This window comes from Lipotes vexillifer, unplaced genomic scaffold (assembly GCF_000442215.2).
Source record: "Lipotes vexillifer unplaced genomic scaffold, Lipotes_vexillifer_v1.1 scaffold1088, whole genome shotgun sequence".
Classification (NCBI taxonomy): domain Eukaryota; kingdom Metazoa; phylum Chordata; class Mammalia; order Artiodactyla; family Lipotidae; genus Lipotes; species Lipotes vexillifer.
In genome coordinates, this window is record NW_006779738.1 from 338272 (window position 1) to 354991 (window position 16720).

At 38.2% G+C, this 16720-nt stretch overlaps 1 protein-coding gene across 1 annotated transcript in view; it reads right to left on the reverse strand.

Moving 5' to 3' along the window:
- The window catches only part of RYR2 (ryanodine receptor 2), a 523123-nt gene that overhangs the window by 316410 nt on the left and 189993 nt on the right, over window positions 1-16720 (reverse strand). The window contains exons 18-22 of the mRNA XM_007452954.1: window positions 8066-8184; window positions 7588-7721; window positions 5846-6087; window positions 1728-1920; window positions 454-670 (exon numbers count right to left, since the gene is read on the reverse strand). Coding sequence (XP_007453016.1) covers window positions 454-670; window positions 1728-1920; window positions 5846-6087; window positions 7588-7721; window positions 8066-8184 — 905 coding nt within the window. The remainder of the gene's footprint in view (window positions 1-453; window positions 671-1727; window positions 1921-5845; window positions 6088-7587; window positions 7722-8065; window positions 8185-16720) is intronic.

Genomic DNA, 16720 nt, shown 5'->3' on the forward strand with positions numbered 1-16720 from the left:
TCTCAAGTCCCAGAGCATACATTCGATCCCAGGCATTTTGATCATAATCCTAGAGCTCATGATCTCAATCTCTACCCAAGATAAAAGTCAGTTAAATCACTTCAAAATACCAAGTGTATCTAGATGGGAGAAGAAATTGAAAACTCCACCACTACCCTAGGTAAAAAAACAACACTCTAAAATTGTATGCATTACCTCAGGTTGTGGCCCATTAGTACATTATAAAGTCAATTTACTGGCTTGAAATCACCCTTAGAAAACAAAGTAGAATAGACTAGGCAAATGGCTAAGGGACATGGTAAGGGTAAGCGTTAGTTTACGAAACCAATTATACATAAATATTGTATTACTGTAAAATGCATTCGTGTGGGTTGCAGGCAAAAGTTTGAAAGCCACCACATATGGGAATGACTGCAATTCAAACGTTGCCATCACAGCTGACGATCTGGGTACCTGGCTGGTATCCACGGGGATCGGTGTGAAGGCGGCTTGTGTCAGGGAAACTGTGGGACCCAGGAGGTCCCGTGTATATGTCCTTTCTTGCTTGTACTCTCGGCTGTGCTCCACTTTCAACTTTTCTTTTGGCAGAACAGCTTCATAACAAGGAGCATACCCGGGCGGAGGAAGGAACTTAAATTCTCCATGTCTCCCCCCAAGCAGAAAGCGTACCCTGAAAAGGATGCATGTCGGGGTCGGTTATATCTCTGGCATACAGAAAAGTTTCCTCATCAACAGAATAGAGGAATAAATTATGAGTACAAAATTAGCTTTGTCAGAAGCCACATTTTTTTTCTAAGTACCACCATAATGTCAGTACATTAGAGATTAAGAGCCTCTAATCATAAAAGTAAAACCTGATTAAATTATGTTAATGGCTCAGCAAAAACTTATCACTCTCTGGAGAAATAATAAAAGCATATGCACTATATTCCTATGTGAATGAAATACCTGTTCATAGTATTTGGTCATTTAAGGTGTCAAGGTGCCCATATAATCAACAGAGAAAGAACAGACTTTCTAAATATCTGTATACTTAAAATTGCAGGGCTGGATGAGATCTGATAAAAAGAAAAAACAGTCACAGTCCGATTTCCCTGTGAAATTCCTTAAAGGGGACTCAAATGATACTACTACATACTAAATTATCACTTCAATTTCTCTTCCATCTGGTAGTAGCAAAAAAGCAAAGTGTTAGAGGAAACTACCTTGACCCAGCTGACCATACGCAGATAATTTACAAGTATAGCAGGTAGAGGATGACATGGAAATGAGTCATCTTGACCTGATCAACCAAAAAACATGTGGTTTCTGTAGAAGTGAGGGGGTTTGGAGTAGGGTGGAAGAATGTAATGAAAAGAAAAATTAATGAAAATAAATATGAGAAAATAAATGGTATTTTAATGCAACATTGTTTATTTACCCTTATTAATGAAAAAAGTGAACTTAAATGGACTTGAAATATTTCAGGAACACTGGATAGAAGGATAGTCAGCAGATTGCATATCTAAATGGTTGGATATATGAACAAAGGATTCAGCCTCCTGAGATTCTCCTCTTAGGTGAATCTTATCTTCACCCTTCAAGGAAGGGGCAAAATGCCCTGTGGACAGATGCCCAGGAGTGAGAGAGAGAAGGTTAGCAAAGCAAGTGTGATGGCAGTGCAGAGTCTTCCATGAAAGAATGAGAAGTGAGAAGGCAAAAAGACCAAAAAAAATAGAAATACTAACTTGATTCCTGCAGAGAAACTGACAACTGGAAAGAAGAGGCCATCAATGTTGAAATTCTCAAACATGCCTTGAACAGGTTGTCCATTAATTCGGAAGGAGATGCTTGGGGCACTTAGATCTAAACAGCAACTGATGACATCATCAGTTCTCAACAGATGCTGGTTTGGTGAGCTGACAGTACGGGCAATACAACCTATGGGGAAACACATTAAGGAGGGTAATGCATCTTTATCTCAGAGAATCATCTTCAGAACCTGAGTCAAAGATCTGAATAGGCAGCGACAATCACCAAACGGTACTGGACTAGACTAAATCTTGAATGCGTATTAATGTTATATGTCAAATCCCTTACCAAAAAAATTGTTGCTTTTTTCAGGAGCTATGCTGCTATCTTTATTGTAAAATGGTCCTTCTGACATGCAGAAATTTTTGCATGCAGATGGATGGTATTTGATGCTGATATCATCTTACAGCTGATAATATAATGATGTCAGGGGAAAATCTCTAGGGAAAGGCTTGAAGTCAAATTGCTACTTTATCACCTACTACTTGTATGACCATCAGCACATTATTTAAGCTCTATAAACCTTGATTTCTTGTAAACCAAATTCCATCACCTTGTAGAGTTGTTATGATGATTAAATTAATGGTTTATAAGAACAGTCTCAGACACAGCAGGTATTTATTTCAGTCCCCTTCCCAAAGATTAAATCCATTTTGTTTTGTAACATAAAAATATAAAGGGATAATGAAAGCAGAAAATGTGCTCATTTGTACATTGTTTATTGAGAGACAATACATGTCAACTGGTTTGTTGTTGTTCTATCATTTATTTCATACAAGGTCTTGGTTGGCTTCTTAAGTAGGATACAGCAGGATACAAGTTGAGGTATGAAAATGATATTTGATAAATGTCATTTCTTGCCTTAGCCAACCTATAACCTATTCCCATTCTTGACTGTGTCATAACTCCTTGGCCGATTAGTCCCATGGGCACAATGGAAAACAGGAAGGTAAGGTCTTCCCAAACACACATGCTCACAAATGCAAACATACAAAATTTCTCAACCAAAAATAGATTTGATGATGCAAGCGCTGCATTTTTTATAACACCTTTTTAAAATTTCTAGCATGCCAAGATTTCTACCAACAGCATATCTGAAATGCCAGTAGTACAGCATATCTACATTTTAAACTGTGTACTTTTTAAAAATTTTACCAATATTCAAATCTGCAAGCAATACATTCGTTATCAGGTGGTCCCTCTAGGATTCCCTGGATATAATAAAGGCAGCTTGTTAAAAAAAAGTCATACAAAAGCAACAGAACTCACAGATAAAGGTCTATATCCCTGTTTGCATCAAGATCTGTAGCTGATAATGTTATTAAACATATTTACTATAATCCAAATATATTGCTCAATCTGAGGGATACTATAATGCTAATACTAATGACCATGGTTAACTGTTTTGCAATGCCTGAAAGAAACAGGTAAGAGAGATAAGGTCACTAGTGACAAGCCTAAGTCCACAGTTTCAATGGCACTCACACTGCTGAATCCACTAGGAAGCATTTTAAGGTTGCATTTACATAAACTCAGATCAAATCCATATGAGAACTATATTCCTGTTCACTGCATTAGCCAGAAAAGAAGACAGCAGTGGTCTGATTCATAGGTCCTGTAAGAGAATCCTTACCCATCTTTCCCATACTGTTCTATGACATTCCTCCATACTTTTATACTTAAATTCTCCAAAAGCACCAAGGTTTTTCACACTTTTGGTCCTTACAAACACAGGATGTGGATGACCCAATCGAGGGGTCCCCAACCCCCGGGCCGGCATTGGGCCACACAACAGGAGGTAAGCAGTGGGCGAGCGAGCGAAGCTTCATCTGCCGCTCCCCATAGCTTCCCATCGCTCCCATTACCGCCTGAACCATCTCCCAACCCGCCAGCCCTGTCTGCGGAAAAACTGTATTCCACGAAACTGGTCCCTGGTGCCAAAAAGGCTGGGGACTGCTGCCCCAGTCCAATTCTCATTGGAGAACATAACACTGCTATGCAGAGTTTAAGTGGGGAAGAAGAAATGAAGACAGAGCTCAAAACTTTTGCTGATAAGCCAAATTCTCCACCCCCCAATCACAAAAACTTAAGTGTTCTCTCTCAGAAATCACAGATAGTTGACACTTTAAATTCTATTTCAACTATTAAAAAGAAAAGGAATAGGAGAGTGAACCCAAGAAGATTATGTGAATTACAGTGGATTTAACCACATAACTCAGTCAGAAGCCAATTAGTTTACATTTATCTTTGTTGATCCTGAATCTAAAATTAGCAATGGATCCCAGGGCTTGAGAGAACATAGCTTTCAACTATAGGCATGGTAGAGTGCATGTTTTCTTGCCATTTGAAAAAACAGTCAATTATTTTCTCCTGATACAAAGTTTCAAGATGAATTTCTCTTGAAATCCCACAATGTATCCTCTTTTCTGTGATACCTGCATAGATTCACTCAATATTTTTATTGCTCTTATCACTCTGTTTAAAAGATACTTTGCCATGAAAGGCATATTGCATACACTTTCAACTCCAGAAGCTCTGGGTTCTTCCTCTGTGTTGACAGAAAAAGCTTCAAACTAAATGCAAACATGAAAATGGTGAAATGGACGTTATATGGCTAAAATAATGAGATGCAATTCAGCATTTTTTTTTTTTTTACCAGTGTAATGTTTTGTTTCGTTTTTCCCCTAATCTCTGTGTAATGGGAAAACAAGTGAACACGCTTCATTCATTCACCTGAGGACCCATTTTGTGTGAAGTGATACTCGAAGGTAGAGAGAGGGGATAATATCTGAAGATAATAGTTATATTATATATTATACATGTATTATCAAACAGACATTAACCCTATTTCATCTTTGTCAGGTCTTCTGAAGGCAGGGCTCTTTGCCTTTGTTTGGTGGGTAGAAAAATTCTGGAACAAGCATTGTGACTCTCTGCTGACCAGCACAGTACACCTGTGTATAAGACACACCACTACAGCCTGGATCCCAACCAGTGCCCCACAGGTTAGATGAAATATCCAACATACAGCTTCATCTCCTCCAGGCTACTGAGCTATTGGCACCAAATAAAGGAAAAATTTAGTAAGTATAATTGTTTGATACAACCACATGGAGTGCTTTTCTTTATAAATTCCTTACCATAAACTCTTAGGTTTAATTAAATTTAATTTAAAATGTTCTTTTCATAATTTATGAGGCCTATAAAGCATTAACAAATGAATACCACTTGATTTGCCCATGAGAGGCAAAGTTCAGCTTTCTGTAATGTAAGGAACCTCTCTCTATTTTCTGTATGTTAAATGTGCTATAAAATATATCAGGTTCATTCTAAATGCAGCTTTATGAATACAAGCATATGTCTGCAGAATCCAAATGAATTCCAATATCCACATAACCAAAAGGTAAACTTTTAAATAGAGCCAATCAAAATACATGTTTTAATAAATCTGAAAAAAAGAGTACTATTTTTATTTTTATATATTACTCATTTTTAATATACTTTCAACCATCAAAGCTTAGCAGTGGTAGCTAGTGAAATGAACTATTCATTCATTTTTAAACCGTTCCACACTTCTGAAACAAAGCATCATTTTATTATGAGCTGACTCCTCACAATACACTTGACAAATTACCAATTCCTGACATTACATTACCCAACAGAAGATGGAACTTAGTCTATTTATTCCAATTATTTTCCAGGATTTGGTTTTGGTTCTTTTTTATATTGGAAGCTAAAGCTTCACACATACCAATTAAAACATGTAGGAAACATTTAAGTTTTTGCACTTGATTCATGAATCAGAAAGCCACTTCTGAAGTATACCATTCAAAGGCAAAGAAGTCTTTTGGAGAGGTACTATAATTGTAAGAGTTTTCTTTTTCCCCTAGTGAAATTCTCCTTTTTACTTAACACTCTCATCACTTCAGTGTTACATTTCTGAAATAAATGTACCTGATATGAACAGCACCAATACCAATAGCTTTTAGAAATGTCCAGTGAGGGCAAAAGATTTCCTTCAAAAACACTGTGAAAGAAAATGGATACTACGTACCTGACCAGAGGTGAAGGCCATCAAATCCATAGGAGAAGAGGTCATCTCCGACACCATTTCCACCCCACTCCTCGCCCCCTCCAGGGTAGGGAGAGTACCCCTCCGTTGAAGCCCAGCCCACTCGCAGGTGAGTGGCTTCGGCGGTCACAAATGGCTCGGTGTGGTCCACCATCAACTCATAGTACCATTTCCTATATTGCGCAGACCCTTCACTGACACCCAGAAAAATATTGGGTCTCATGCTTTAAAGAGATAGGAATAGCATGTGAGAAAATTTGAATAAACCTTTCATTGTCTTAACTTACATCGTGCTATCTTGAATTAGTCCTGCTTCTCAAAGACATATATTACATATTAAATATGTTTCCTTAAGTACAACGAATTATTGAAGCAATCACTGAAGTCTGCATTGACAGCCAACCTTACAGTTAACATTCAGAGACTGATGTTTGCTTCTGGGATAACTTGGCAATGTCACTCAAGGGTCTATTATTTTTTCTTAATTGCTCTTCAGCATATTTTATATCATTAATCATATTTAAGGGGAGGCACCCAGGATAGCACAGCAGGCCCTCGGACCTAATGGAGTTACTATTAATCCAGGACATAGAGACATTTTCCTAAGCTAAGCTTTGTGTCATTCAGAGTTTGAGGCTGAAGCAAGTCATATAGTCTTAGTGAAGGAACCAAGGTGATTAATCATCTTTGTTGTTCTCTATGCTTTGCTGTGAAAAGAATAATTTCTAGTTAGTTGTATTTAATTGCATTTTACGGAAGAACTTTTACCCTAAGTTAACACTAGGGATTAGTGAAAGTCTCAGAAAATACTGCTCATTAACGACAGGTCTATTATATAAAGAACCACAGAGGAAGTCTTAAATCAATCTTTAAAAAAATCACAACGTAGAAATATACACTAAACCCTACATTTCTGTTTGAACCAGAGTGAAGTTGCAAGTATTTTCTGGGCAGCTGCTAAACACAGTGCATTAAAGTGATCACTATCACATATAACATTTCCTTAATTATAAGCTGTATTTATTACTGTGGTTGTAATTATTATTATTATTTTGTATATGGAAGGCACTATGACATGGTGGGGAAGAGCTCAGTCTCTGGAGTTAGACCTGAGTTCCATTTCCAGTTCCAACATTTAAATCTATAAAATGTAGATAACAATAACACTTTGTGCAAACACAAGCAGCATAGAATACTTGTAAAGCACCTGGCATTGTGGCTGGCACAAAGTACCCAATGAATGTCTGATACCTTGGAAGGTACACCTAACTGAAAATGTAGTGTTATTGATTATTTGTAGAATTTATTATACTTTGGACATTTGAATTCAATGTCTTTATTATACATAGTAAGCACTTCACCATTGGTATTGAAAGATATAGTGTTTTTAGTTATGTTCTAAGAAGATGTAAAACATAATTATATATAATTATATCCCTGTATCATTGTCAGCCTGCTCCTGAGGGTGACAATGACAATTCGGCTACATATGAACGTGAATGAGAGCTCTTATACATTTTTTTGTAATAAATGTGTATTTTGCTTCAGTCATCTACTATTGTTATCTCATCTGATGGGTAGGAAAACTTCCTACACTATTCCCTGGGGAAATATGTAAAAGATTCTAATCAAACAAACAGACTATACGATGTTTTAGCGACAAAGCTAGAACGTGCATTTTTTGTTATGCTACCAATCTGGCGACGTGGGTTCGCTGAACCTACCTGCTGACGTGGTTCACAAGGCGTGTCTGCAGTAACAGGTCTCTTCCTGGCAGAAGATTGTCACAGATGAGATGCTGGTTAGAACGGACTGCTACCCCATGGCAAACACAGAGGGAGCATAAGACATCCAGAACCTGAAAAGAGAAGCCACCTTCAGACTCTCACTCCCTTCTCAGGTTCAAGTGTCAGCAGCAATTTGCAAAAACACACTTCCTCCAGTTACCTCTGACCCAGTCACTTTAAACATTACAGCCATGTGTCCACTTATTTTCCAACTTTCCTTCATACACAAATTGAGAACTGCTCCATCCTCCCATTGAGGCTATGCATAAGCACTAAGCAGTATTACCTGATTGGAATTAAAAGGTGAGAAACACTCACGAAAAATTTGACCCACCTTTTAAAAATTATCTTTTAAAAAAAAATAGTTTTAAAATTATTCCAGAATTTATTTCTGGCAATAAAATGGTTCACTTACCTTGTGATTTCTTCCATGCTTGTCTAAAAGTGAGATAATGGATTTAATATGGCCTTCTTTAATAATATTTAGAGCTTCTGGACTTTCTACTAACACACAGTGTAAAACTTCAAGAATACCTAAAGAGAAAACAAAGAAAGGGGGGAAATATGATTAACCAATCTACAATGATCAGTGGCTTTCCTCTTCTCTATGTGTTTATTCAGGTGTTGACTGAACATAATATAATTATTATGCGCTCAATGCATTTGGGCAAAATGCATAATATCACACGGCACCTGTGATAGGGGACAGACAGGTGGTGTTTGGAACACAAGGCTGATAACCAAAGATGATGTCGAGTGAGGACAAGGCAAAGATACAGTGTTCAGCTGAGTAAGCAGGTAATTCTGCCTGCAGAGAAATGAAAGAAAGCAACATTTAAGTGGGGCCACAGAGAACTCATTCATGGCCATTTTCCAGACAGGAAAAGATGGCGGTAAAGTGCTGAATGAAGTCTTGAATGCGCCTGGGGTACAAAGCCAATAGGGGATGGGACAGGTAGGTTAGGGCCAGCTTACGAAGCTTCTGGACACTGAAAACATAACTCTGCAATAATGCATCCTAACCCATGGAGATCATTACATTCTCCTGGAGGTTTATAGCAGAAAATGTTTCTTGGTTTGCACAACAAGAGAAATATACAAGTTAACACAAAAATAAATAGAAATATACAATATACAAAACCTGAAAAAGAAGGGTAATATTTTTAGGTATTAGCTATCAGAGAAGATAAAATGGAATACATCTTTTCTTAAAGTCTAAAACAGAAATTAGAAAATAAGTCTCATTATCAGAATTTTTAGTGTGAACTTGAAAAGCTAAATGGGTACACGTATATTTATTTTTTCAGAGCAAGCCTGCCTTGTCAACAATGAGAATGTAGTTCATTTGTAGCAATTAGACATAACACTTAGAAAGTGTGATCTCTGTCTGAGAGCTACTGTCTGACAACTCTTAGAGTACTGAGAAGGGTCCCAGAGGAACCTTGTAGAAAGGTTTATTCATTTCAAATGGAGATCACTTTCTTAGAAAAGAAATGTAAAGTGCTCAGGTTTACAAATGGTAGAGTATAGAAGTAATTCACTATTACTGTCACAATTGACACTTGATCCAAACCAAGACAAGGACTGTTAATACTCATTTCTTCACCAATGACTTAATGTTTTGAAATATAAATGCACATTCAATGAAAAGATACCCCAAAAGCTAAGTTAATTTTTGGTGTGGTTCAAAATCTGTTGCTGTATTCCAACAATCCGTGCCTGTTAAAAATCGAAGAGAGCAGAAAATAATAATACAACAGGCTGATGGATAAATTAAAGAAGATTTTTATATAAGGGTATGGAAACTATTTCTGCTATTATTAAAAAGGTAAGCAATAAAATAAACTCCATCATTCCAAGCTAAAAGAAATTAAAATAACAGAAAGAGAACAGCATTTTTTTTTTTTTTTTTTGGCTGTACCGTGCGGCATGTGGGATCTTAGTTCCCTGACCAGGGGTGGAACCCACGCTCCCTGCAGTGGAAGCGCAGAGTCTTAACCACTGGACCGCCAGGGAAGTCCTGGGAAAAGCATTTTTAATAGATTAGTCATATGTTATCCTGATGTTTTTGTTTTTTTTGTTTTCTCCCTATTACTTATTACTATAGAGCACATGGCTGCCTATGTTTATAAATAAAGTTGTACTGTGTTCACACGCATGTTTGTTCACATATCTTCTTGGAACTAAAGTATGACCCTGCAGCAGTGCATCCTAACTAATAGAGCTCATTTCACTTTCCTGGAGGTTTATAGTAGAAAATGTTTCTTAGTCTCCAAAACAAGAGAAATATACAAAATAATACAAATGGTGCTCTTGCATTAAAAAGGCAGAGCTGAATGGCTGCAACAACAAAGTCCTATAGTCCCACAATCTAAAATATTTACTATCTGGCCTTTTACAGAAAGAGTTTGCCAATCTCTGCTATAAAACATAATCATTAAGAAAAAAAGCAAGTAGAAGATCAAGAAAAATAAATCCTTCGTGTAAATAAACATTCACGAAAGCCCACAGCATTCATAAACCTAGATATAGCAGAAAAGATTAAAGACTAGATTTTTGGAAAGAACACGTATAACAAAATACAAGAATGGCAATGTGAAAATAAATCTCTGATTTTTCTCATATTCAGCCTATTCTAATGGATGGGTTTCAGAGTTTTGGGTTTAACATTAAATTTTTTTTTCAGTGGGACCAGGTCAGAGCCAACAAATAAACACCTAGATGAAAAGAACTACTGCCTCTAATGCCAACAATAAAAAGTCAGAGAAAACTATTTTTAATTTTAACTGTTGGAATAAACAGCAAATAAACTGCTTTTACTTTTTATAGCAAGAAATTCCTAAAGGAAAACAACTGGAAACACCAAAAGAGACATTTTCAAAAATTAAAACTAGCTAGACTGCTTTATGTATATATTTAAATCATACTGATATATGCCTCAAACACTTAGGTGAAAAAAATGAGACAGAGAAACAGTGCTTAATATTAAGTGGCCATAGTTGACTAAAGATGATTTGATATTTAAAATTTAAATTCACTGAGTGAGACCCAGGAATGGCAACAGTACAGAACACTTATGGTCAGATTCTCAAAGAAAAATTGTAAAACTTGGTAGATCATAACAGGATTACCGGAATGAAAGAATTATGAACATGCTACAAAGTGTAAAATAAAAACCCACTCAAACTAGTAAGACAAAACATTTTGATAAGTTTAATAAACTTACAGAAATGATTCATGAAATTTTAATGACACAGAAATGTATAATGTAAACTTTTAAGAGTAAATACAAAATTGGATATATATTAGGACTGCAACTATGTAAAGTACACTTACTTACATAGTTGCAGTCCTAATAAAAACACCAGAAGTTATTATATCAGGATGTCAGTGCTAGTTATTGCTCGACTATGAGGGAAACCCTTGAACAACATGGGTTTGAACTGCACAAGTCCACTTACACACGGATTTTTTTTTTCACTAAATACTTACCAGAGTGCTACGTGATCCAGTTGTTCAATCCGCGGATGTGGAACTGTGGATACAGAGCCAACTGTAAAGTTATACATGGATTTTCAACAGCCCAGAGAGTCGGCACCCCCAAATCCTGTGTTGTTCAAGGGTCAACTGTATTTCTATTACAATACTACATACATTCTATATGAGCACACCTAACTCTTAAAGTAAGAAACACTTCTAGGTCCTGGTTCAAGGTAATGACATTGGAGGATTCTAAACTCAACTCCTCCCAAGAATACACCATATCTACATTTATATATGGAACAATTTCCTCTGAAAGAAACTCAAAACTTTACTGAGTGAATCCTATACATCAGGCAAACACAACAAAAAACCCCACATTGAATCAGGTAGGAGAGGCTGAGACACAATCTCACTATAAACCCCACTCCCAAGCAGCAACCCACAATCAGCAAGTAACTCACAACCCCGAGCTTCTCCCTGAGTAGCAAAGGGCTTGGAACCCCATAGCTGGCACCCCTACTTTAAGACCTGCACCTGAGAGCAAGCGCCCAAAACATCTAGCTTTGAAAGCCAATGGGGCTTGTGTCCACGAGACCCATGAAGCTATAGCAAATTGAAAAAAACTCCCTAAAGGGGCAGCAGGAACTCACCTACCCCAGGGCCCAGCACAGAGGCAGCCAAAAGTACCCAGTCTTTCTGTAAAAGGCTTATTTGCTTACCTTAAAGCTTTGGCCTGAGGGGCAGGCATCTAATTTAACACAAATCTGGGGACCAACTGAAACTCTCTCCAGAGATGGAGGTTGGCGGGCACCACCTTTGTGCTCCCGAACTGACTTGCTTCAGCTCGTGGGTATTTCCTGGAGGGAGCTTCTGTGCATGACTGGTGCCCCAGTTTTACACCTAGTGCCCTGATGCACAGGGACGCCCCTTCATCACCTGGCTGTGAGGGCCAGCAGGGCCTGTGCTCGTGTGTTCCATGAAAGTATAACACCCTGCCCAGGGCACAGAACAGACAGAGACAACTGAAACCCACCCACAATTTTCTGTAAAAAGGCCTATTTGCTGTCTTGGAGCTTTGGCTGGAGGGGAAGGTTTCTGGTCTGGCACACATCTCGAGACCCCAAATCATCGGTGTCTCTGAGAAAGGAGCTTGTGTACATGTCTGACGCACAGGCTCTTATGGCTTTGAACCAAAGGACACATCCCTTGACAGCTTGGCTCTGGTGCCAGTGGGGCTTATGTTCAAGGCTTCAATGGGACAGTAGCAAAGAAAGAAACAGTTCTTACCTAGCTATCACCCCAGGATTTGACACTGAGAGAGCAGACAGAAATGCCCATCTCCCAGTCTTCCCCTGAATGAGGTACATTTGCATATTTTAAAGGCTGCTGCCTGAGGGTCTGGCTTTCAATCAGCCTGAATCTAGGTTCTGAGATCCTCCTCTTTTAGATGCTGACAGGTCTTGGCATACTCTCTAAAAATAAAGAAACCAACCCATCTATATGCTGCCTACAAGAGACTCACTTCAGATGTAAGGACACACACAGACTGAAAGAGAACAGATGGAAAAAGAAATTTCAGACAAACAGAAACCAAAGAAAGCTGGGATAGCTATACCTATATCAGACAAAATACACTTTAAGACAAAGACTGTAATAAGAGACAAAGAAGGTCATTATATAATGATAAAGGAGTCAATCCAACAAGAGGATATAATGTTTGTACATATTTATGTACCCAACATAGAAGCAAATGAATATATAAAGCAAATATAAAAAGACCTAAAGGGAGAAACAGATAGTAGTACAATAATAGTAGGAGACTTTAATGGCCCAATTTCATCAATGGATAGATCATCCAGACAGAAAAGCAGTAAGGAAAATTGCCCTCAAATGACGCACTAGACCAGATGAACTGAACTAACATATACAGAACATTCCAACAAAAAGAAACAGAAAACACATTCTTCTCAAGCACACGTGGAGCATTCTCCAGGATAGATAATATGCTGGGCCACAAAACAAGTCTTAATAAATTTAAGAAGATTAAAATCATATCAAGCATCATTTCTGACCACAATGGTATGAAACTAGAAATTAGTTACAAGAAGAAAACTGGGATATCCACAAATATGTGGAGATCAAACAACAGGTTACTCAACAACCAGTGGGTCAAAGAGGAAATCAAAAGAAAAAGCAAAAAACAGAGCAGCAAATGAAAATGGAAATACAACATACCAAAACTTATGGGATGCAGCAAAGGCAGTTCTAAGAGGGAATTTCACAGTGATAAATGCCTATAATGAGAAAAATCTCAGATAAACCACTTAAGTTTACACTTCAACAAACCAGGAAAAGAAGAAACAAAGCCCAAGTCATTACAAGGAAGAAAATAACAAAGATCAAAGTGGAAATCAATGAAATAGAGACTCAAAGACAACAGAGAAGGTCAATTTAACTAAAAGCTGACTTTTGGAAAAGATGAACAAAACAGACAAACCTTTAGCTAGACTCACCAAGAGAAAAAGAGAAGGGACTCAAATAAATAGAATCAGAAATGAAAGAGGAGATGTACAACTGATACCACAGAAAGAAATTGGGAAATATGTTAAAAAAAAGGAATTCTTAGAAACATAAAATACACCAAAACTGAATCATGAAGAAACAGAAATTGTGAGTAGACTGATTAATAGTAAGAAGATTGAATTAGTAACCAAAAACCTCCCAACGAACACAAGTCCAGGACCAGTTGGTTTCACTGATGAATTCTACTTAACATTTAAAGAAGAATTAATATAATCCTTCTCAAACTCTTCCAAAACACAGAAGAGAAGGGAATACTTCCGAACTCATTTTATAAGGCCAGCATTACTGTGATACCGAAAACAGACAAGGATACCACAAGAAAAGAAAATTGCAGGTCAATATCCCTGATGAACACCGATGTAAAAATCCTCAACAAAATATAACCGAAACAAATTCAGCAATACATTAAAAGCATGTCAGTCCCTCTTCTAGATGGTTTAACCTTCCTTTATTGCCTCAATTCCCACCAATTCCTTCTACAAAGAATGATTAATACATACTTGTACTTAAATATTGATCATAAATATTTATTAAGTACCTACCAGGCACTGTTTCAAGCAACGGAACAGGGATGAGCAGCAAACAAAGCCTGCAAAGCCCTGGTGGAGCTTGTAGGATCTTTCTCACCTTCAACCCTTCACACATATTTTTTTTTTTTTTTTGCGGTATGCGGGCCTCTCACTGTTGTGGCCTCTCCAGTTGCGGAGCACAGGCTCCGGACATGCAGGCTTAGCGGCCATGGCTCACGGGCCCAGCCGCCCCGCAGCATGTGGGATCTTCCCAGACCGGGGCACGAACCCCTGTCCCCTGCAACGGCAGGCGGACTCTCAACCACTGCGCCACCAGGGGAGCCCCCCTTTGCACATATTAATCTCAGATTTCAACACAGTTTCCTTTTCTGAGACTGCAAAATCTGAACCATCTTGCAAAGGCAAAAAGTCACCTCACTTGGTGAGTCTTTACTAACGTCCGGGGATGAATTATTCCTTCTTTGCAGTATTGATCACATTTTATTAAAATTATTTAGTTTCATTTCAATCTCCCATGAGACAATGAGCCCTTAAAGGCAGGGACTGATTTAACTGTGCCTAATGCAAAATTGAGGGGCAAGGCATTATACGTATAATACAAGCAACATTCAGCTATTTGCCTTAAAACTTTTATGGCTGTAACTTTCTGAATCATTTATATTCTAATGAGCAAGAAAAATCTCTGAGGATATAACAAAATGGCTGGAAAGAACTTAATGGTAATGGAAGCATTCAAGTGCTGGGATGGTAGAGAATGTTCCTCACCTTGTTTTCTGTAATCAAAGTACAATGGCCCAGTTTGCTTTTTAACGATAGACCTACACGTTTGTTACCTGGCTTCCAAAACTGGGGAAGCTCTCCATCTGGGATCAAAGTTGACTGTGCTATTTTCTATTCATGGGTCATGCCCAGGGCTGTCCACAGTTGGACAAAATTTGTTGAGGGTCTGTAGGGAAAAACTGGAAACAAGCCACAGAGCAGAATTGCTGTATTTGGTCTGACTTTACCTACCAGGAGGAATCTGGTCTGGGGATTTCACCTCAGACCAAGTAGGCACAAGCTCCCTGGTGAACCTTGTCCACTTGAGAGAAGGAGTGAATAGACTCAGACTTGGAGCCACTCCAGCATAGAAGGCCAATGAGAAGCTAGAGCAAAGCCATGGTACTTGTGCTCCCAGTGTCCTCACAGGACAACAAAGAGAACCAATTGACCTGGAAAGCACAATGTCAATCCCCCCAGGACATTATTTTCTCACCGATGGTCACAAGAGTTTTGCAAAATAAAACAAAATTAAAATAATCCCAGAACACCAAGGTAGATGTAGGTTTAGATGGAACCTAGTTCTCAATGCATTAGGGGTAACATGAGTGTGATTCAGATTTGAGAGAAAGGAATTATCACTTACATCTCTACTGCAAGCAACTCCAGAAGGAGTCCATGGCCTCAGCTGAAGATTTCAACATGGAAACCCCTTGGGCTAAGCTAGTGGTGAGCAAACAGGGAGGCTTCAACCTGGGCGCTAACTGGTGTGAATCACACTGCTCCCCAGTTAAGGAAACACTGGGGATAGGGCACATGCAAAACACACAGAAGGGTGGTATCCACTGCAGGATCTGTGACAGTTATAATTAGAGAAACCATGAATTCCAAATTATTCCAACCACAGCCTGCTTTTTTCTTTTCTCTCTTTCTAGGAGTTAAGATTTTTTGCAACGTTTTGGTCAGACCTTATTATTAGTGTCCCCAGGGCTCACTGAAGGCAAAAGGAAATAAGGAAATTTCTATTTTCACCCTGGGTAATGAAATTTAAACAAAGTGACACAACAAGTAAAAAGACTGGGGGAAAGACACTGGGAAATGACAGAAAAAAAAAAACATGAAAATGCACAAATGTGAAACAAGCAGAGCAAAGCTATCTATAGAGGTTATGGGAGATTGTTTCCGGATGCAGTAACAAGATATGCAGTAGACTGCCATGCTTTTAACAGAGGGACTGGTCTACTCAATATTTACAAGGCTTAATGAGGAAATATAATAATGAGATACCGTTATTATTCTGCTGTTTTATGTACTGGTTACAAACACAGTCTAAAGCCAACGTGCCCAGATTTTAGTCCTGGCAGATTTTAGGCACACTACTTAACCTCTCTATGCTCCAGTGTCCTCGTCTCTAAAATGGGGACAATAATGGTACCCACCCTGGGGGTCTGTTGTGAGAATATGTGGAAAGCATTTAGAACAGGGCCCGGATCCGAGCAGTGCTATATGATCACCTGCTATTGTTTTATGGTTGTAACAAAATAGCACAGAAGACAAATAAAGTGAAATAAAAAGGTTCAACAGGGAAACATTATAAATATGCTTCTTTTTAAACGGAGGCTAAAAATTTAAAAAATAGGAAAAGGTAGGGAAATGCCGAATGGACAACACTGATCAGAAGAAAAATTCAGGGAAAATATTTATTGATCAGCAGG